Source organism: Oratosquilla oratoria, chromosome 4 (assembly GCF_046742065.1).
Source record: "Oratosquilla oratoria isolate Oo_2021 chromosome 4, ASM4674206v1, whole genome shotgun sequence".
NCBI lineage: Eukaryota > Metazoa > Arthropoda > Malacostraca > Stomatopoda > Squillidae > Oratosquilla > Oratosquilla oratoria.
In genome coordinates this window covers 5,784,014-5,807,091 of record NC_134780.1, presented here as the reverse complement: position 1 = coordinate 5,807,091, position 23,078 = coordinate 5,784,014, and the positions used below count along the sequence as shown (strand labels likewise).

Sequence of the window (23,078 nt, the reverse complement as noted above, 5' to 3'; positions counted from 1 at the left end):
ATAGAATAGTTTGGGTTGATCTTTCCATTTTTCTATGATGTTTTTTCGTAGTTTCTTTTTTCCTCTCTGTGTACTTTTTTATATTCATTTCTATGGTTGATATATATTTACCACTTTCCAGATTTTTTTTTTTTTTCTCCATCTTTTTTCATATTTTCCAAGCTTTATCTCATCTTTTTCTCTGCTTACTGCATCTTCTGTTGAACCAGCACTTAATATACACCTTTTCCTGTTTCTGTCTTGGTATGTATTCTTTCATTATGAATTTTCATTAAAATCATCCATTTCTTTTCCACTTGTGTCTTTTCTTTGAAAAAGTTTTCCCAATTTGCATTTTGAAATAATTTCTTAAGTTTCCCAAAGTTCAGTTTGTTATACATCATTCTTCCTTTTCTGTATTTCTCATTTCTCTCTTTATGTATCCTTTTTGAATTTCTTTTCATGACCTCATGTTTTCCTCTTGTCCCACTTTAATAGATTATCTCTTTTAAAGTGGGACAAGAGGAAAACAAGAGGTCATGAAAAGAAACTCTAAAAGGATAGTTATAGAAGATATCTGAAAAAGGATAGCTTCCCACACAGAATGGTGGATATCTGGAACAAATTGGACGAGGCAACAGTGTGTGCAAAAAGTATACAAGAATTCAAGAACAAACTTGATGCTGAAAGATACAAAAATGGGTCACTGAGCATAGCTCCCCATATAATACAACTAGGTGTGTGTGTGTGTGTGTGTATTTACCTAGTTTTGTGTGTGTGTGTTTACCTAGTTGTATTTTACGAGACGGGAGCTATACTTGTTGTGACCCGTTTTCATATCTCTCCACGTCCCGTTTTTTCTTGAAATCGTGTATAGTGTGATTCACCTTGGTCTTTGGATCACATGTTGGACTCGTGATCAACAGCTATTTCTCTCCCGGAAGAGCTCAGAGCTCATGTGTGTGTGAGAGAGAGAGAGAAATGGGAGGATACGGTATTTGAAGCTGATTGAAACATATCTTGAGCTTATTCGGAGACCAAGACAGACCAAACAAGCTTCACCTCCAGATAAAGATGAGGGTGTTACTGGGATTTGAAAATGACCAATGGGGACATGATTATTTCTGATGTCTATCTTCAGAACCATCCAAGACAGGTCCTACCATTGGTCCACCCATTTTCTCTGTTATAATGGCATTGAGGCATGTGTACAAATGTATGTTTTTCTTGTTCCCCCCCCCCCCCAGAATTCATTATGTTGTTTGTATAACCTGTATTGTTATTTTTTTCAGAATGCATTGATGATGGGCGAAAGAGTGGTGGACATCAATGTTGCAACAGTAGAAGAATTTGAAACTCTGAATGGCGTGGGCAGAGCCAAAGCAGAGGCTATTGTTACCACTCGTAGTGTAAGCAAACCGGAGTGTTTTTTTAAGTTCACATATTATTTACTCTGTGTCTTCCAAATTATATCTTCTTCACATTCTTGCTCTTTCTCTTCTTGTACCTTTTCCTCTCTTAGAGTCTTTACTTTTCTCCTACTCGTACATCTTCCTTCCAATCTTTATTTCTTTCTCACTTTTTCTATCAATATTTCTTTCTCTTTTTCTTCCAGTATTTATTTTCTAACTTTTTCTCCTCTCATCCTCCCTTTCTCCTCTCTCCTCTCTTTTTCTCCTCTTTCATTCTCCTTTACCTTTCTCTTTTCTTTCTCCTCATTCTCTTCTCAACTAGTTTTCCTCTGACCTCTCTCTCTCTCTCTCTCTCTCTCTCTCTCTCTCTCTCTCTCTCTCTCTCTCTCTCTCTTGCTCTCTCTTTCTTTTCCTCTTCTTTTCTCCTCTCCCTCTCTCTTCTCTCCCTCTCTCTTCTCCTCTCTCTCTCCTTTTTTTCCTCTCTTCCCTCTCTCCTCTCTCTCCTTCATATTTCTTTCCTTTCTCTCTGTCTCTGTTTCTCTCCTCTCTCTTTCCTTCCTCTCTCTCCCTCCCTCCCCCCTCTCTCTCTCTCTCTCTCTCTCTCTCTCTCTCTCTCTCTCTCTCTCTCTCTCTCTCTCTCTCTCTCTCTCTCTCTCTCTCTCTCTCTCTCTCCTCCATCCTTCTCTCTCCTCTCCTTCGTCTCTTTCTCTCCTCTCTTTCCCTCTCTCTCTCTTTCTCTTTCTCCTCTTTCTTTTCCTCTTTCTCCTCTTCTCTCTCTCCTCTCCCCCCTCTCCCCCCCTCTCCCCCTTCTCTCTTCCCTACTTCTCCTCTCTCACTCCATCTCTCTCCTCTCTCTATTCTCTCTCTCCACCTCTCTCCTATCTACTTCCCTTTCTCCTCCTCCCCTCCTCCTATCTTTGTTTTCTTTCTCTCTCTCTCCTTCCCTCTCTCCCCTTTCTATCTCTTTCTCTTTCTCCCCCTCTCTTCCTCTCTCTGTCTCTGCCTCTTCCTTCCTCTCTTTCTCTCTCCTCCTTCCTCTCCCCCTCTCTCTCCTTCTCTTTCCCTCTATCCCTCCCGTCCTTCCTCTCCCCCTCTCTCTCCTTCTCTTTCCCTCTATCCCTCCCCCTTTCTCCTCTCTCTCTCTCTCTCTCTCTCTCTCTCTCTCTCTCTCTCTCTCTCTCTTCCTCTCTCTCTCTCTCTCTTCCTCTCTCTTCCTCTCACTCTCTTCCTCCTTGCTATCTCTCACCCTCCACCTTATCTCTCCTCCCTCCCCCTTCTCTCACCCTCCACCTTATCTCTCCTCCCCTTATCTTTCCCTCTCCTTACCCTTTATATTTCTCTATTGCTCTCTCTTTCTCTGTCTCTCTCTCTCTCTTGCTCTCTCTCTCTCTTTCCCTCTCTCTCTCTGTCTCTGTCTCTCTTTCCCTCTGTCTCTCTCCCTATCTCTCTTTCTCTCCCTCTCCCTTTCTCTTCCTTTCCATCTCTTCCCTTCTCTCCCTACCTCCCCCTCTCCCCCTCCCTCCATCCCTCCCCATCCCTCTCTCTCCCTCTTTCTCCCTCCCCATCTCTCTTTCTCCCTCCCCCTATCTCTCTCTCTCTCTCCCTCTGCCTTCCTCTCTCCCCTCCCTCCCTCTCCCCCTCTCCCCCTCCCTCTCTCTCCCTCTCTCTCCTCTCTCTCTCTCTGTCTCTCTCTCTGCCTCAAAACTATAAACCTATATAGCATAATTGTCTATATGTGGAACATGATCATTGAATTGTTTTTGGCTTTTGCACTAGTGCCATGGGTTAGGGTCTGCTATTATTCTGATGTAATTGGTTTATTCATTAGTGCAAATTTGTATTGGAGATTTGTGATATATGATTTTGGTTAATGCAAGTTGTTTCCTTGCAGATTATGAGTGAGTTTAGCAGTGTGGAAGATCTGATGTTTGTGCCCGGCATCGGGAGGAGTGTAATCGAGCAGAATAGAGTTCTCCTGTACTGTAGTTTACCAGGTGCGACTTCTGCCTCTACCAGACAATCTCAAACCAGAAGAAGCCTTAGACGAAGTTTTCGTGATCTACGCTCAAAAGCGGGCAACTCTGTCAACGCCGCGGAGGGTCATCGTCCAAGTACAAGTGCGTCTGTAGCCACCAGTAATGGCTCGGGTCTGTTAGGCAATGAGTCACAAGATTCTCAACAGAAGCTTGAAAATAGTGATGCTAGGGATATGGAAGATGAAGTTGACGGAAAGAGTGGTATAGGTGTACGAGAAAAGAAAGAAGGCTCGGTGTGTAGCTCAGATGCAGAGGAGGCAGAGGAAGAAGAGGAGGAAGTGGACGAGGAGGACTCAAATGCCGAATGTGAAGAGGAGGACGTAGATGGTGACGAAGAAGATGAGGATGTGGAGGAGAACATGAGTAGTGAGGAACTCATAGAGTCTGAACCTGATGTTATATTACAAGTAACAAATAATGAGAACTCTGGTGTAATAAGCAGAGCTAAAGTTACCGGCATTAGAACAGATGACACAAGCTCTCGGGGAATTCTCATGTCAGGGTTGGGTAGTGACACTCCTCATGAAGAAGGTGTGCCAGAAATTCCTTTGCATGTCCCGTTTTCTCCGCAACAAGCCACAGACGATGATCATGAGTGTGAACAAGATGGGAAAGATATGGAAGAGGACTTAGTGGAAGAGGATCAGGAGAACTACATGACCTTAGATGCACCAGTTTCACCTCAGGTGGACAAGAAACAGGTAAGTTTTAATGAGTTTATATAGCATGTTAATGGAAATGATGATTGAGCATGAAACCACAGTTATTCCCACTGTTATGTAAGTGAGGCCAGGGTGATGAAAGCAAGAAATATAAGTCGAGTCGTGCAGAGGCAGTGAAAATGCAATGTCTGAGGGGCATGTGTGAAAAAGAGTAATGTGATAATACAAGACAATTGAAGTGGAAAAAGATAGAATACCATGAGAAATTTAGGGATGTGGTGGGGACTGTGAAAGATAGAAGAGGAACAGGAGTAGAGGAAGTGCTAAATTGTACAAAGAGTGGAATGAGGAGGATAGGAGGGAACTGAAGGAGAGATTGCAAATGTTGGAATGAAGAGATGAAAACTGTTGGAAGAAAAGTGAACATATGAAAATTAGTTGCAGAGTAGAAGCAGGGCAGTGGGTGAGATGTAGGGATGACCCATCATCCAGGAAGAGCCAAGATAAGAGGGAGGGAGTGGGGTGAGTGAGATTGGAGTGTGTGGGGATGGAATGGGTGGGAGTGGATTTTATGCCTTTGATTTTTGGCTACCACCCTTGTAAGGGGGAAATGGCTGTTGGTATATATATGTAGAGAAGAAAGGCAAAACTCAAGGTGAGGGAGATAAAGAGGAGAGATTTTGTAAATTGGGGTAATTGATACAAAATATGAAGAAAAAAATGGAAGTGAGAAGATTGAACATGTAAATCGGGTAGAGAAGAGCTAAAGAATACATATGGACAGATGCTAATGGAAGTCATGATGGTAAGGGGAAGATGGGTGGACTATTTTATGAATTATTGAATGTGGAGGAGGTTGGGATAGATTTGATTGTGACAATGGGAGATGCCAGGAAAGTGACTTGTGATGGGAGAGGAGAATTATAGAGTTGTAGGAAAAGAGATACAAAAAAGCAATGAAAGCTGGCAAGGCACCTGGGTAAGATGGGTACAATGTGGAATGTCCTTATGAAAGGGGGAACAGACATAGTGGATTGGCTAATGAGATTGTGTACCCAAGAGGGAAATATGCTAGTGGACTGGAAGAATGAATGTATAGTTGCACTATGCAAAGAAAAATGGGAAAAATATGAATATTGCACTTTTAGAGGAACAGTATGTTAAGTGTAGTTAGTAAGGCATATGAGAGGGTGTTAATTGAAACCATTAGGAGGGGAATGAAGGGTGTAATTTGGGGAGAGAAGTGTAGGTTTAGGAAAGGAAGTGGGTGTATAGACTAAAGTTTTTTAGTAAGCCAAATATATAAGAAGTTTTTGGCAAAAGGTAAGGGTGCCTCTTGTTCTTTTATGGGTTTTGAGAACGTGTATTAAAGGGTTGACATAAAAGCACAATGGGATATGCTGTGGATGTATGGGATAGTGGCTAGTCTGTTGAGGGCATGACTTTGACTTGGCTATCCCTTATAAGGGGGGAAAAACCCTTAGTATAGATAGTAGGGCTAGTGTGAAGCTAGGGAATGGAGAGAGTGAATGGTTTGAGGTGAAGATGGGTCTGTGCCAGGGTTGTGTAATGTTACTGTGATTATTCAATGTGTATGTGGAAGGTTGATGTGTGAGTACTGGGTAGTGGTTTGGAGCTGGTAAGCGACACTGCACTTGTAGCTGAATCAGTGGAGAGACTGAAGCAGTTGATGGCAGGGTTAAGGAGGGTATGTGAGAGGAGAATGCTAAAAGTAAATGTTTGCAAAAGTAAAGTTATGAGATGTACAAGGGGAAGGAGTGGTAATGAATTGGTGGCAAGTTTAAAAGGAGAGAGGCTGGAAGAAGTGGAGAGGTTAAGTATTTAGGGCAATATGTAGCAGAGAATGAAGGAGTAGGGATGCATGTGTAAGAGTAAGTAAAGGAAGGAACTGCCTAGAGGGAATTAAATGTCATGAAGAATAAGTATATGGGAATGAATGAAAAGAGAATACTGTAGAAAGGGATGATTATGCCCATGACACTGTATAGAGTAGATGCTTAGAATTTATAGGGGACAGACAGAAAGAACATAAATGTGTTCAAGATAAGAGTTTCATAAGTATAGTAGGAGTTACAAGGATGAATAGAGTGAAATATGGAAGTGGGGTAGAGAATAAAGGTGGGAAAAAGATGGCAGAGAGGGTTGATAAATGAAATTGCTGGGATGATAGAGGTATGTGGAAGGATTGAGTGAAAAATACTGGCAAAAAATGTGGAAGGCAGAGGTGAATGGAGTAGGCTTAAGGGGAAGACAGGAGGAGTTTGATGGACAGTGTAAAATGGGCTTTGGATACAAGAGTAATATGTTTCAAGCAGGGAAGGGAAAGGGTAAGAGATAGGTATATGTGGAGATTGGTTGTAAATGGATAAGGAAATGATATAGACCAAAGGGATTTCTTCTTGTCTGCTCTGTACATTTTTTTGATTGGATGAGGTGAGTGGGGGTTGCCATGAAATGGGTCGTGGGGTTAAGCCAGCTTCAGCCATTGGGCCTTGCTGTGGAGGTGCTGTGTCTTGCTGTATTGCCTGTGACCTGAGCAGTGAGTAGGGGCATGGAACCCATCATCCACAAGTAGCTAAGATATAAAGGACAACAAATGAGTATTTGGATGTGTGAAGGATGGATATATGCTGTGACTTGGCCCCCCCCTATTGAGGGGGGAGAAGAACTTATGGTATACTCGTATTTATGTACATAACAATTTATATGAAAAGATGGGTGCAGATGAGGATGGCAGGAGTAGAAGAACAGGGTAGTCAGATGTGGTTTGGACAAGTTTGGAGAATGGATGAGAGTAGGTAGCCTTGAAGTTCATTGTTTTAATGCTGGATGATGACCTCGATGCCAATGTGGTTCTTGCTTGTCATAGAAAGAATTTCTCATGGCCATAGGAGTTTTGTGGTTGGTCTTGGAATGCAGCGTTTTGTGGTCTTGAGTGTGGTTTTGCATGGTGCAGGTGTTTGTTTATGTCTGAGTAAGATCCTGCTGGTGTTTTTCTTCTTCTTTTAGTGTGTGGTGTTTATTTTGTGCAATGTAGTGGATGAACAGGGTTGAGGTCTCTTGCATAGAACAATCTATTATTCCTATGAGCTGTTCTATGGGACTGATTTTAGTTTGTATGTAGATGTTCTGTTAGAAATAGTTTGAGTTTCTGTTATTGTTCTTAATAGTTTTTGTATAGTTTGTAGGATACCTTTTTTCTTGATTGTAGGGAACCATGCCAGGGAGGCTTAGTTGAATGCAATTTTTATAAGTTATTTGTAGACTGTGATAAGAAATTTTCATCAAAGTTTGTGCTTGCTACTGATCTTGGTATGTTTATTGTCTTGTTACTTTTGTTGTTAGGCCATTGATGTGAGGGCTAAAGGACTTGAGTATCAAAAATGAGGCCCAGGATAGGGCTCCTATCCAATGGAAGTAGTAGTTGGCCTGACAATTTCACTGTGTGTGTTTCTGCGTCTGTGGCTGTGTGTGTTGGTTTCCAAATAGATTCAATTCAATTCACTGTTGTCTGGTGTAAGCATTCTGTTTTGTTACAACAACTGGTATGTCCAAACAAGTTTGAATGATTTTTAAAAGCCATTCTGTAATAGTTGTACTGGGCTTTTATTAGATCATCTGCTTAAGTGAGCACTTTGGTGTTATGGTCTGTATTTGGTGTGGGGAGATCTTCTCAAGAGGTTGAATAGTACATGTATGAGTATTGATCTTTGGAGAACTCCACTGTACACTTTTGATCCCAGATGTATTGTTGTTTTGGAATACTCTTCACTCTCCTCAAGTGAGGAAGTTTGTTAGGTAATTCTTGTCATTGTTGTGGATGTCTGTCTAAGTGATCTTTTTTTGATGTGTCTGGGGATTTTGTTAAATGCTTTATGTACATCTATTGCGTCCGTAAAAAAAAATTCTCTGGTGGTGCTTTCTTGTTTAATCCTAATGCTTGTTGAGAAGACCAATCTTTTCATTAGCTTGGATATGATGGATAGTAGTGAAATCTGTCTACAGGATGCTAGGTTTTTTGAAGTTTGGTTTTATGATGTGGATTGTATGTCATACATCTTGGAATGTTTGAAGGTATCTCTTAAGGTCTATTTTGCTTTTGGACCAAGATGTTTTAGATGGATGTCTTGACAGGGCCTTCTGCATGAGTTCTTAAATTTCTTTTTTGTATTTTAGTGGGAACAACTCTGAGAAAAATCCCACTACCAAAACACTGGTGCAACATCATTAACAAGCATTTCGTCAAAAGAAATTTAAAACTCACAGTTCCAGAAAGAAGGAAGATAACCTAAAAGATCTGCAAGATAAAATTAGGCACAAATTCCCTACTTCTGTGAGAAAAAATAGTTAATACATTTATACAACTAAAAGACTTCTTCTCTTTACATGGGAAAGGTGGCTGAGGTAGAGCATACGTCCATCCCTACACCCATCTCCTACCTATCCAAAAACCCAGTTGTCCCTTTCACCTTATCTCCTTCATCCAGAAGGAGCCAAGATGGGATGGACAATGAGTGGATTTTTTGGATGGATGTGAGATGAGTGTAGGGTGGATGTATATTTTGATTCTGCCACCTCCTTTTCCACTCCCATTTCATCCCCACACACTCCACTCCAATTCACCACCCTTCCCTACCTCTTTTCTTGGCTCTTTCTGGATGACAGGTCATCCCTGCATCTTGCCCATTGTCCAGGGTCAAAAGCAATGCAGCAAGACACAGCACATCCATAGCAAGGCTGCTTCATTTAATTGGTGATATCCCCCTCTACATCCCCTCATGCAGAAAAACAGAAGGCAGGGAGAAATCCCTTCGGGCTGCATCAAAATATCATTCACATATAACCACTCCCTAACCCCTGCCCATCACCCACCCACTTCCTTCCATGCATCAGAGCATCATCCATACACAACCATTCTTCACTCATCCCTATCTTCTGTCTTCTCCCCTCTTTCAACAGACAACCCCCACTTTCTCAACGCCCCTTTTACCCCATCCATCCGTCCATCCATCTCATCCTTGGTCGCCCCCTCATGTTCACTCCATCCACCTCTGCCTTCCACACTTTTTTTTACTAATCTTTCTTCACTAATTCCGTGTGTCCAAACCATCCCAATACTCTTTCATCAACCCTATCTCCCAACTCCTTTTCCACCCCCACTCTCCTTCTCACTTCCTCACCTCCTCGTTTCTCACTCTAACCAGCCAAGTAACTCCTACCATACTTCTGGGGCATTTCATTTCAAACACATTTAAACTCTTCCTCTCTTCCTCTCTTGTGTTCCATGTTTCTGACCCATATAGTGCTGTCGGCACAATCATCCCTTCATACAATCTCCTCTTAGCATCCATTCCCAAATGTCTATTTCTCATTACACTAATCCCCCAAGGCATTTACTTGCATCTATCAATCTACATTCTACCTCCATCTCTACTCCCTTACCCACCACATGTGCCCCCAAGTATCTAAAACTATCCATTTCCTCCATCCTCTCTCCCTCAATACTCTTTTCCAATTTGCTGCCATCCTCTCCCCTTGTACATCTCATCACCTTACTTTAACCCACATTTATCTTCAACTTCCTCCTTTCACACACACCTTCCCAAACTGTCACTAAATTCCTTTATCCCTCCTCTGATCCTGCTACAAGCACAATGTTATCAGCAAGCAACAACTGGTTTAGCTCCCATTTGTCTTCATTTTCTTTAACCATCTCCAATCCCCAGCCCATTACCCTTGCATTTACCTCCTGCACCACCCCATCCATGTACACATTGAACAGCCATGGCAAAGTCCCACCTCTACCTCAAACCACTCTCTCCATTTCTAATTCAAACACCGACTACTACTCTTGACTGCTTTTAACAGCTTTCCTCCTATCCCATATATCTGCAAAACTGCCCATAGTGCCTTCCTGTCTACCCTGTCATAAACCTTTTCCAAATCTATAAAGGCCCAAAAAAATCCTTACCTTTTCCTAAAGCTTTCTCACATATTTGCCTACCACAAAAATCTGATCCACACAACCCCTACCTGTTCTGAATCCACACTGTTCCTCTCCTAATCCTCTCAATCAAAACCCTCCCATAAGCCTTCCCAACTACGCTTAACAAAACTGATTCCCCTGAAACTACTACACTCACACTTTTCCCTTTTTCCCTCATAAAGCAGAACTATATAGGCACTCCTCCAGTCCTCTGGCACACTATCCTCTTTAAGACAAACATTAAACAACCTCACCACCCAGTTTACTGTCATTGTACCTCCTATTTTTAGACACTCCACATGACACCCATCTAACTCAGGTGCCTTACCTGCTCTCGTTTTAACAACTGCTCTCACTTTATCTTTTCTTATTTTTCCCCCATTTTCCTCATTCATCACTGTCATTTTCCGAGTCTCCAATTGCAACTACCTTTCCCTCCCTATCCTCCTTCACATTTAGCAACACCTGAAAATACTCTGCCCATCTTCCTCTTACTGCTGTTTCTTCCATTATCATCTCTCTATCTGCACCTTTTACCTTTTCTTTTCAACTTGATTTGCCTCCCCTTCTTCTCTTAATTTCTTTCCAGAGCATCTTTTTAATACTTTCAAAATTTTCTGTCGTACTCTTCCCTATTTTACATCTGTTATCCTTTTTGCCTCCCTTATCTTATGTTTTACTTGTGTTTTTTTCTTTGTACCTCTCGTATGTTTTGTCCTATTTCGCAACCATTCTGTGAATGTTCATTTCTTCTCTCCTACAACCTCCTTTGCTTCATCATCCCACCACTCACTACCCATACTAATGTGTCCTCCCATCCTCCTTGTTCTATATACACCATCTTTGTACACCTTGTGACTCCCTCCTTGAACCATCCCCAATCCTCCTCCACTCCTAATTCTACTCTAACCTTCACTTCCTCCCACTCTTCCATCAACTTCTTCTTGTACTCCTTTTCCTTTTCATTCTCATTTAAGTAGTTTACTCTAAGCCCCTCACTACCTTTTGTCCTTTTTCCTCTTTCTCCATCTATCCTCTACTCTCAACTTACCATCCACCAAAAAATTATCTGATATTCCCCCACTCTCTCCCCTAAGAACATATACACCCAAAACTCTACTCTTCTCCTGGGTACCACTATATAGCCCATTAAAGCCCTATATACCACCTTTCCATGCACCACCCTCTCCCATGTGTACTTAGGCTTTTTATCCTAAACACTGTGTTAACTGTCATCAACTCTTGACACATCACCATCAACTCTGCACTATGATTTTTTTCTAGGCATTGTACACTTCCCAACCACCCCATCTATTGGTTCATCTACTGTAGCATTAAGATCTCCCAGCACCACTACATTGATATTTCTTCCTAAACTCTCTATGCACACACTTAAATCTATCCAAAAAGGCTCCCTTTCTTCTACACTCTCCTCACTACCACGCCCATATACACTTACAAAAACCCACATCTCGTTTCCCTGTTTCATCATCATTCTCATTAACATGAAAGAAACCTCCTTCCACTCTGCCACATGCTAACCAATCTTCTCACTCACTAATATACAAACATACTGCCTATCTCTTCCCTTGTACTTAAATCTGTACCACACCCATGCACATTAAAAGACCCAAACCTTGGGGTTCTATTTACTCTTATGCCTTTGCTATTTTTAGGAATATCCCCTTTGGGGCTACAGAAAGTAGGATATCTAGTCCTATGCCAATCTTGTTTTAGTCACCTTCTACAACTAAATGGCAAAAATGGAAATGTGTGTTCAGAGAAGTGGTACAGGACAGTATTAAAAGTTGGGGGACAGTTTAACATAGAGACAGTCACAATATAATAAAGTAGCATCATTCCTTTCTGAATAGAGATTTCCTGTAACACAGACAAAATTATGTGTGGCTCTAGTCTGTAGAGATGCTTCAAATAGACCCAAAGTATCAGCTGCATGCTACTGATCAAATTTTAACCTCACAGTAACATGCAGCCAATGATGGGTAAGGGAGGAAAATGCTTTTTGGTATATGTATTTACTACATCTTTATTATAAAATAGGAGCGGTATCTACGGTTGAATGGTGTCAGTCTTTTTGGTTATCTTCCTATTTTCTGATATTGGAGTTATGAAACTTGGAGAAATGTTTGTTAACGGTGTTGCACTATTGTTTTGGTGGTGGGATTTCCCCCTGGAGTTGTCCTCACTGTTTCATGGGTGGGGGTTGGGCTCATTTTTTTTATTTATTTATTTATTTATTTATTTATTTTTATTACTTTTTTTTTTCTTAATGGTTTGTTAATGTACTCCACATTTCTCTGTTGTTTGTTTTCCCAGCTTGTGGCTCATTCTGAGGAGAGACTGAAACAGTTCTTGACTGAATTTGGAAAGGTATGTGAGACAAGATAGTAACGAGTAAATGTGGGCCTAAGTGAATTGATGAGACGTACAAGAAATGATGATGGCAGATTGACTGGAACTTTGAAAAGTGAAATCCTGTAGGAAGTGGAGGGAGTTATAACTATTTGGATTTTGGTGTGGTGATGAACAGAGAAGTGGATATGGAGTTGAAAAACACAGTGGTGGCACATGATGCATTTGTCACTAGCACACTACTTGCCTTTACTACTTCATTTGAGTAGAAATTATCTTTTTCAGATTTTCAAATGTCAGGTTACTTTTGCATCATACAGTGAGAAGCTGAATGACGAATTAAGAGAAGTTAAAAACCTATACATATGTTACAGAAATCTAGAATATTGTAACATGAGTTGTTTCTACTCAAACGAAGTAGCAAAAGCAATTAGCATGCTAGCCTAGTGTGACGCCATTTTATAGGAAGCAAATAAGTGCTAAGTTGAATGAAATGTGTTACAAGAACCTAGGTAATAGTGCAAGCAGAGACATCAGAGGTCTTGCAGAGTTTGGTAAAAGACTTTCATACTATTTGGTGAAAGAAAAAACTGAAGTTGATTTATCAGGTTAATGTAATGGAAGTATGCAAGAGTGATGGGTACAAGGTAGTATACAATTGCCTAGGGTGAAAAAAAATAGATCATATAGGTTATAGATACCAGGGAACTGATCAATAGCAGGAAGAATGAAGGGGTGCTTTTGATAAGTTTTTGCCTCAAATTTTGATAACTGGAAATGTGCAGCCCCGCAGTAGCTGGCAACAGTCTTTGGGCCATTTCATAGAACTCTCAAAGGTGAAACTTTGGGGTGGTGTCTCTTTTGTACTAATGTGGGACTGTTTTGTCACCAGCTTCTTGTAGTAGTAGTAGGAGAAGAGCAGTCACCAGTTGTCAGCTCTCCTCGTGTGAGAAAATGGAGAAAATTTAGTCTAATCTCCTTCAGGGTGCAATTCCAGGTGGAGATATGGTTGGTAACAGATTTCGAAGATGGGTAGTAAGATGATACTCTGATGTCTTGTGCCGCAGAACCAACACGTGAAAATATCCATTGTAGGTCCCACATGATGAAGAGGACGATGTTCTTTTTCTATAATTGGTCACCTCATTTTATGGGTAGCTATAAGTTAAAGAAAAATATCAATCCTTCCTCTAGAGCTACAGCTAATAAGTTTTTATTCTTTCAGATTAAAAGAAAATCGGAAGTTTGTTCAGATAATAAAGGAGCTTGTCCAGTGAAGAAATCCTGTAAAGCCATGAAAGCAAGGTTAGTTTCTGTTATGGTCTTGGGACATGTTGGTATTATGTACAATGATTGATTTTGGTATATTTATTCTATGTTCATGAAAATTTTGACCATCTGCAGTAGTTTTTTTACATATGCATGTGTGTGTGTGTATGTATACAGTACAGCAGTGTAGATAAAGGAAAACAAGTAAGATGCCAACACAAAAGAACTTCAGGAACACCTGCCCATTTGCAATAGAAATGGTGGAACTGACTGGTGGTTAGTTACCAGCATGGATTGAACTATAGTCTTTAGAATAAATTTGTGCATTTCCCTTCCCCTCCCCCCTTTTTTTAACATACAGTTTAACTAACTGGATGCCAAAATGGTTGCTATGTCAGTGTATTCTTAAGTATAGGTTATTGAATACAAAGTTATTAAGGGTTCTCCACAATGGTGCTCACGAGGCCATTCATCACTGGTAATTTTATTCAGCTTGTAAAACAAAACTGAAATTGATACTGGGTAGTGGATCTAACCTCCCTTTTGATTGAGTTTATCCCATTTAAGAGGAATATCAACGAAACTTACCTCATTCTCCTCTAGTCATTTGGTTTTGGGGGCTAGATAAATCCATTAATTTGGTTAGGTGATCCTGTGCATAGGAAAATCTGTGTTAGATATGAAGAAAAAGACAAACCTATGGGTACTTTGTCAACATTTAACTTGTATGTGATGTTTTAAGGTTTTTTTATATTGTTTACAGGGAGAGCGTGAAGAGGAAAACAAATCAGTGTGCTCATCATCGTGGATCAGCTCCAGTGGGGTTGGACACGTGGTTGACTCAGTACGAGACATGGACTCCAGCACAAAAACTCCATGCTCTTGACTCGCTCATTGATATATGTGATCAGAGTCAGGTAAGAAAATATTTATGTTGGAAAATATGACTTATATAAATTGGTTTAGGTACAGAATATCTACAGGGTTTGAGATATGGTACATGATTGGCTGTGATGTGCTTATGAATTTGACATAGAATTTATTTATCATTTTAAGAAAATGCCAGTCCTTTCGTAAATGTGAGGAATACATATGGCATAAATTCACATGAATAATTTAATAAATTCACATTTTCATACAACATAGGAAGTATCACAGTTTGTGCAAGTATGCAAAGTAAATCCCACACACAATTTGCATAACTATGAAATGTGTACACATTAAATGGGGATTGGGTAAAACAAGTTCGTCTCAAGGAGACCAATAACAAAGGACTGGTGTACAAATATCATCCGTAAATGAAACAGATGAAGTGGTGGGAGGAATTACCAAGAACTTTATGGAATTTGTTGGTTTGCTAGTCATTTGAATTACAGGAACTAATATATTCTCCCAAATTTTATTTTACAGGTGCGGCATATACACCAGATTATCCTCCCACAGTTCCAAAGAGACTTTATATCCTTACTTCCCAAAGAATTGGCTCTTTACGTATTGAGCTTTCTACCACCGAAGGATCTATTACGGGCTGCTCAAACTTGCAAATACTGGAATATTTTGGCAGCAGATAATCTTTTATGGCGCGAAAAGTGTCGGGAAGCTGGCATCGATGACCACTTGATTGTCATGGACCGACGTAGAAAAAAGGGAACGTCTATAAGTCATATGTCACCATATAAGGTAGTGTGCCATGTATATTTCATAGTTGGGATGGTCTTTCATACATACATACATACATATACCAAGGCTTTTTCCCCCTTCCAAGGGAGGTAGCTAAAAAGGGAAAGGCATAAAAACACTCCCACCCATTTCATCCCTAAATACGCTCCACACCCCTCCCACCCTCCCTCTCATCTGAGCACCTCCTGGATGACGGGTCATCCCTGCACCCTGCCCACCGCCCTGGGTCAGAAGCAGTGTCGCAAGACACAGCACATCCACAGCAAGGCCGCTTCATTTAATCGGCGACCCCCCCTCTCCGTCCCCCCTTGCATATAAGGAGAGGACGGGGAGAAATCCCTTCGGGCTGCGTCAAAATTTACTCACACATACTACCCCACCCCCCACCCCCCCACCCATTCCTCCTCATGCAATCACAACATCATCCATATACAACCATTCTCCACTCACCTCTGTCTTCCGTCCTCTCCCTTCCTTCCTCAACAGACATTCCCCTCTTCCCCAAAGCCCCCTTCACCCCATCCATCCACCTCATCCTAGGACGTCCCCTCATGTTCACTCCCTCCACATCTGCCTTCCATACCTCTTTTACTAGTCTTTCTTCACTCATTCTTTCCATGTGTCCAAACCATCCTAATATTCTTTCATCAACCCTATCTCCCTATCTCCTATCTCCCAATGGTCTTTCAAAGTGATAATATTTCCAGAAACTACTAGTGTTTCAACTAGTTTATGCAATATATTTGTATATTTTTTATAACTTGTGAGGCAGACTTGGAATTTATGGGAGGCACAAAAGAGGAGCTTGATTGTGTTTTGAAATGAGTTGTTTGTGAAGTATGGTTGGGGTTACGAAGATAGAGCGAACACCAAGGAAGTGAGGCATATTTCAGTATGTATGGACATACATACTTTAACAATCCAAAGGGATTTCTCCCACATCTTCTCTATTTTCTGCATGTGGGGATGGAGAGGGGGGGGGGTTGCTGATTAAGTGAGGTGGCCCTGCTGTGGATGTACTTTGTCTTGTTGCATTGCTTCTGGCCTGGGAACTGGGCAGAGACGGGGATGACCCTTCATCCGCAAGGGAGTGAGATGAGAAGGAGACAAGGATGTTGGATGGGAGTGGAATGGGTGTGCCTTTGCCTCTGCTACTGCTCTGATAAAAGGGAAGAAGCCCTTGGTATATAGGTGGTGTACATGCCAAAATCCCATTCTTCAATATAAGGTTCAGGGGTGGCCGAGTCTAAACACACACCTGTTACATATGCATACCAAGGGCTTTTTCCCCTTTAAACATCCCTCCCATCTCAGGACCTTGAGGATGAAGCATAAACACAAGTTCCCACAATACTGCATGGTCCAAAGACAATTTAGGGCTTGAGAGTTCAACCAAGGTTACCCCCCCCCACCATATATATATACATATATATATATATATATATATATATATATATATATTTTTTTTTTTTTTTTTTTTTTTTTTTTTTTACTGGTGATAACACACACCCCCCCCTCCCCCTTCAAGCCTCATCCAATCAAAAATTTTGAAGAGCAGATGAGAACATTTCCTGGGCACATTTTTTCATCCATTCACAGTCTTCTGTTCATTCCAATCTTTTACTCTGCCTTGCCCCAGACATTCCTCTATTCCCCATCCATTCTGTTTTGCTCTGAAGTTTCTTCCATCTACATCTGTACTCCTCTTTCCTTGTTCATTTTTCTGTGTGCCCAAACTACCTTGACACACTTTAATGTACCCAGTTCTTCACCTCCTTTCCACATTTCTCACTCACTTCATTCTTGAAACAGTGCTGATGCTTAGATTCAGATAGAAATAATTGTATTGAATACCGGAATTTTGCAGCACTATCTGATTTTTACTAGAAGTGCTCCAGAGTAGGGTTGATGATGAGATAATTGTTTTCTAGTATGCTTATTAAAACTAGAAGAATATTTCATTTGTTAACCTTTTGCTTTCATTACAGGCTGCATATATGAGGCAACATCGAATTGAGATGAACTGGAGAATTGCTCCAAAAAGAGAACCGAGGGTCCTCAAAGGCCATGATGATCATGTCATCACGTGTCTCCAATTTTCTGGCAATATTATCGTATCTGGCTCTGACGACAACACACTCAAAGTTTGGAATGCCACCAATGGAAAGGTAAGTCACCGTTTTAGATGGGTTTTGAGCATGAAAAATGGTATTGGCCTAAATTTATTTATTAATCTAAATGGATGAGGTGAAAGGGGCATTCAGCAAGAGGGGAATGTCTGTTGAGCAGAAAAGGGAGAAGGCAAGAGATAGGGGTGATTAGAGAATGGCTGTGTATAGATAATACTGTGATGCAAAGAAGGGAGGGGGCAGGGGATGGTTATGTAAGAATATTTTGACAAAACCCAAAGGACTTTCTCCTTGTCTTCTCTTTTCCTGCATGAGGGGATGGAGACAAGGGGATAGGTCACTGATTAAGTGAAGTGGCCTTGCTGTGTATGTACTGTGTCTTGCTGCATTGCTTCTGACCCAGGGCAGTGGGTGGGATACAGGGATGACCTGTCATCCATGAGGAGCTAAAATGAGAGGGAAGAAAGGGTGGTGGATGGAAGTGGGTGCTTACCTTATGACTTGGCTACTTCCCTTGTAAAGGGGAAAAAAGCCTCTGGTATGTAGGTAGATGTATTTATTTGTTAATTCATTTCTAACAATTTCCCGGAAATAAATACATACATATACCACAGGCTTTTTTCTCCCTTGTAAGGGAGGTAGCCAAACTCAAAAGGCATAATTTGATGCCCACCCATTTCATCCCCACCCACTCCACTCCCATTCACCACCCATCCCTCCTTCCCTCCCTCTTATCTTGGCTCCTCCTGGATGACAGGTCATCCCTGCATCTCGCCTACTGCCCAGGGTCAGAAGCAATGCAGCAAGACACAGCTCATACACAACAAGGTCACTTCATTCAATCAGCAACCACCCTCTCCGTCCCCTCATGCAGAAAAAGAGAAGAGTGGGAGGAATCCCTTTGAGTTGTGTCAAAATAACCTTCCTGCCTTGCTACTCCCTAACCTCCCTCTCCTATGCATTACAGCATCATCCATACACAACCATTCTCCACTCACCCCTATCTTCTGCCTTCTCCCTTCCTTCCCCAACAGACACCCTCTTGCTTGAAGCCCCTTTCACCCCATCCATCCATGCATCCATCCATCCCATCCTCAGTTGCCCCCTCATGTTCACAACATCCACCTCTGCCTTCCACACTTCTTTTACTAAATATAATCAGGACCCCAGCATCGGCATCCTCATATACCCACTCAAATCTTAGGAAGCCAATGCTGGCACCCTCATATACTAAGGGTTAAGGGGGTAAAAAGCATTTGGTATCTAGATAGACTTAGCAAACACTACTGTTTGTCATAAACATAATCATTTATGTATGCTATCCTATAATTTCAGTGCATGAGAACGCTAACTGGCCATACAGGTGGTGTTTGGTCATCACAAATGTGCGGTAACTTAATAGTAAGCGGCAGCACAGACAGAATGTTGAGAGTTTGGAATGCAGAAACGGGCGAGTGCACCCACACTTTATACGGGCACACGTCAACTGTCAGATGTTTACATCTTCATGACAACAAGTAAGTATTTGAACCCATAAATAATATATTTTATAATACTTACTTAGTGTTGGGGATCTACTTAAAAACAACAAATCTTTAGTTGGGAGGGGAGAAGAATGTAGAGGCTAACCTCCAGGGGGCTACAGGTCTTTAGCAAAAGAACTGGGGCAATGGATTTCATGATTTTCTCAATTTAGAATAAAGAAAAAATCTGATAAAAGGTTTTCATGTTATATACTAAGTTATTTAAGGATTTGTGAATGTTACTGAATATGTTGATCTTGACTTCTTTGATCTTCAGAGTTGTAAGTGGCTCGCGAGATGCAACACTACGTGTTTGGGACGTCACCACAGGATCCTGTGAACATGTCCTGGTAGGGCATGTTGCAGCAGTGCGCTGTGTACAATACAATGGCCGCTTGGTGGTGTCGGGGGCCTACGACTATATGGTGAAAGTTTGGAATGCTGAGCGGGAGGAATGTCTACACACACTACAGGGTCATACAAATAGGGTCTACTCATTGCAGGTGAGGTTTTAATATAGTTGTCGTTTTTCTTGTTTATTTGAAAGTGATCAGTTAGACCATACTAATTTCCCATAGTTTATATTTGTCTCTCATGTTTCAATTTTCTTCTTCATCTCTTTCCTCCCTCTCTCTCTCTTTGACATATACTGATTACTGTGCTGGAGAACTGAAACTCCAAAATATATTTTTAGTGACATGTTGTATCCTAATATGCTCTACACCTTTGTGATGGGGAGACAAATGCGCTCACTGTGTTCCTATGCATTTTGTAGAATAAGACTGGATGAGGTGAAGTAAGGGGACCAAGGATCCTTCTCTCGGTATTTTTCTCCTGTGAAGAGTTGAAGCATTAAAGGGTCTGAGAGGAATAATTGGGTCATTGAATGAGTGAGAGGAGAGAAGGAAGTGGTTGTAGATGGATTAATGTTAGGAGATGTGTAAGCAGTGAGTGGAAGAAGGGTAAAATATTTCAAGAAGTTGTTGAATGTAGAGGAGGATAGGGAGGGTTTGACTGTCATTGGAAGATTTTGGGAGAATGTTTGTGATGGAAGAGAAGAATGAAAAGATGATAGCAAAAGAGATAGAAAATGCATTGAAAGAAATTAAAGATGATAAGGCATACAGGTTAGGTGGTGTTCATGGAGAGTATATGATAAAGAGAAAAAGAGTTATATTAGTTATATTAGAATAGCTTGTGAGATTGTTTAATGTGTGTAATAGAAGTGTATCAGTGGATTGGATGAGTGCATATATAGTGTAACTATAAAGGTAGAAGGGAATTAGCATGATTGATTGTAGTAACTTTAGAGGGATTTCTCCCCATCTTTTCTGCATGAGAGGACAGAGAGGGGGGATTGCTGATTTAATGATGTGGCCTTGCTGTGGATGTGCTGTATCTTGGAACACTGCTTCTGACCCAGGGCAGTGGACAAAATGCAGGGATGACCCGTCATCCAGGAGGTGCCAAGATAAGAGGGAGGGTGGAGGGGAGGGGAGTGTATTAGGAATGGAATGGGTAGGAATGGTTTTTATAACTTTGTTCTTTGGCTACCTTCCTTGTTAGGGGGAAAAAGCCTTTGGTATATGTACATATGTATTAATTGTGAGGGTTAAAAGGGTAACAGTGTTTAGGGGAGAGGAGAGTGGGTTCAAAGCTAGGAAGAGGGTGCATAAAGTAGTTATAGCAAGACAATTTCACAAAATACCTACCTTGGGTGGCCTGTGGGCCAGCCAGTGGATGGCTAGATTCTTCAGGCCTGTAGGAGATATCTGAAGTAACAGATTAATTGATGAAAGATTCAATGTATTAAATGAATTTAATGATTGATGATTCGATTTAATGTCATGAACCCCTCCTAACAGGAGGCTAGGATAGTGCCCCTTACAGAGGACTTTGTTGTCTGGAATTTAATGAACCCTACCCATCGTCCAGATCATTTGTGGCAGGGTTTCAATTGGTGTCTTCTCTACCTCCATCACAAGTAGCAACACTAATCCATTCAGCCAGCGACTATTTATATGTAATAAACAATTACATTTTGGCTACCGCCCTTGTAAGGGGGAAAAGCCTTGGTATATGTATGTACATTTAAATAAATTTAACACTTATTTTCCTTTTTCCAACTTTCCCAGTTTGATGGTGTACATGTAGTGAGTGGATCGCTAGATACCAGCATTCGTGTATGGGATGTCGAGACCGGTCAGTGCCGTCACACACTTATGGGTCATCAGAGCCTTACATCTGGTATGGAACTCAAAAATAACATTCTTGTATCGGGCAATGCAGACTCTACAGTCAAGGTCTGGGACATAATCACAGGCCAGTGTCTTCAGACCTTATCAGGTGAGTTAGAGTGAGATTCTTTAAAGTTTGTGGGAGGTCTGTTTATTAACATATGTAAGATTTTCTCTCCATCTGTCCAGGTTTGTGACAAATGGGTGTGGAAAGCAGAAGTGGATAGAGTGAACTTGAGAGGAAGAGAAAGAATTAACATAAGAATGAAGGAGACTGCAAGAGACCATAAAGCCTACACTAGGCAGTTCCTTGTCCATTATGACATGTCATCCCCATCCATAAAGTTATCTAGCCTTCTCTTTAAACAAACAATAGTTTCAGAGCTCACCACATGGTTACTAAATCTATTCTATTCATTAACCACTATTGGTAAACCAGTTCCTGCTGATTTCCTTCTTAAATCTGAATTTGTCCAATTTAAAAATATTACTCTGAGTCCTGCCCATTCCTCTATTAGATATAATCAGGATGCCAATGCAAGCATTGTTGTATACTTGCACCTCGTAACATCTATGTAGGCATCACTGTATTCTAGGGATTAATGCCTGGGGGGGGGGGGGATGAATGAAAAGTGATTCTACCCACAATGCTTATGTGGGACTTTGATTTTCAGGGAGGCAGAAATGGTGAGCTTGAATGTGTTTTTAATGAGGTGTTTAGGAAGTATGGTAGGGGTTACAAAGATGGACGGGGTGAAAAATGAAGAGGCGAGGCTGGGGGCAGTGATGAAAAGAGAGCTGGCAGAGGGTAGATCAAAGATTACTGGGATGTGGGTGAATAAAGACAAGCTTAAAAAAATGTGGAAGGCAAAGGTGGATGGAGTGCACTTGAGGGAAAGATTGAGAATGGAAAGGTTGGATAAAGTGAATGGGGCATTAGGTACATGGGGAATGTCTGTTGAGTAGGGAAGGGAGAGGACAAGAGGTAAGTGTGACTGAAGAGTATCTGTGAATGGATGAGAAATTAACCTCTTCACTCTGGGGCACATCGTACATCTGGCAGCATTAGCTGCCCGACGTGCGATGTTGCGTCATAATAATCGCATTATAAAAATAAAGTCAGTGCTCAATCGTTCGTTCTCTTTCACCTGTGTATTTTGATAACCATAGAAAATTGATGAAGCCAGTTTAGAGAGAATGGAAATTATGTAGGTACGACTACAATAAATATAATCAAGATGCCGACATCGGCATCATCGAGTACCCACTTGCTCCTCATGCCGCCTACATAGGCGTCACCATATGGAAGTGGTTAATGCTGCCTGAAGGGATTTATTTGTGTCAACTCTTTAAATTCTTGAGTAGATGAGGATGCCACGGAATGAAGCTGTGAGGGTAAACAGGTTTTCGCTGTTGTGCTGTGTTTTGCTGCATTGCTTTTGACTTCGTCCAAAAAGATACAAGAAACAACAATTGAGTGTTGGTTGGATGTGGGATGGTTGAGGTGTCCCTTGATTAGACCTTTGCCTTTATAAAGGGGAAAGAGACTTTCAGTATATGTATGTAATACATACATACATATACCAAAGGCTTTTTCCCCCTTACATGGGGGGTAGCCAAAAAGAAAAAGGCATAGAAATCACTCCCACCCACTTCACCTCCCGTACATTCCACTCCCCTCCACCCTCCTCCCTCCCTCCCATCTTGGCCTCTCCTGGATGACGGGTCATTCCTGCATCCTGTCCACTGCCATGGGTCAGAAGCAGTGTCG

The 23,078-nt window shown here is 41.3% G+C and overlaps 1 protein-coding gene across 4 annotated transcripts in view; it reads left to right on the top strand.

Annotated features, from left to right (window-relative positions):
* LOC143024602 (F-box/WD repeat-containing protein 7-like) overlaps positions 1-23,078 on the top strand; it is a 40,030-nt gene that overhangs the window by 12,436 nt on the left and 4,516 nt on the right. For 3 of the 4 annotated variants that reach the window (XM_076183454.1, XM_076183456.1, XM_076183455.1), the window contains exons 2-11: positions 1,272-1,388; positions 3,283-4,128; positions 12,434-12,487; positions 13,695-13,774; positions 14,502-14,655; positions 15,149-15,418; positions 17,407-17,586; positions 18,883-19,064; positions 19,348-19,573; positions 21,206-21,416. In XM_076183454.1, the coding sequence (XP_076039569.1) occupies positions 1,272-1,388; positions 3,283-4,128; positions 12,434-12,487; positions 13,695-13,774; positions 14,502-14,655; positions 15,149-15,418; positions 17,407-17,586; positions 18,883-19,064; positions 19,348-19,573; positions 21,206-21,416 (2,320 nt within the window). The remainder of the gene's footprint in view (positions 1-1,271; positions 1,389-3,282; positions 4,129-12,433; positions 12,488-13,694; positions 13,775-14,501; positions 14,656-15,148; positions 15,419-17,406; positions 17,587-18,882; positions 19,065-19,347; positions 19,574-21,205; positions 21,417-23,078) is intronic. The other variant, XM_076183457.1, reaches the window with a different exon arrangement.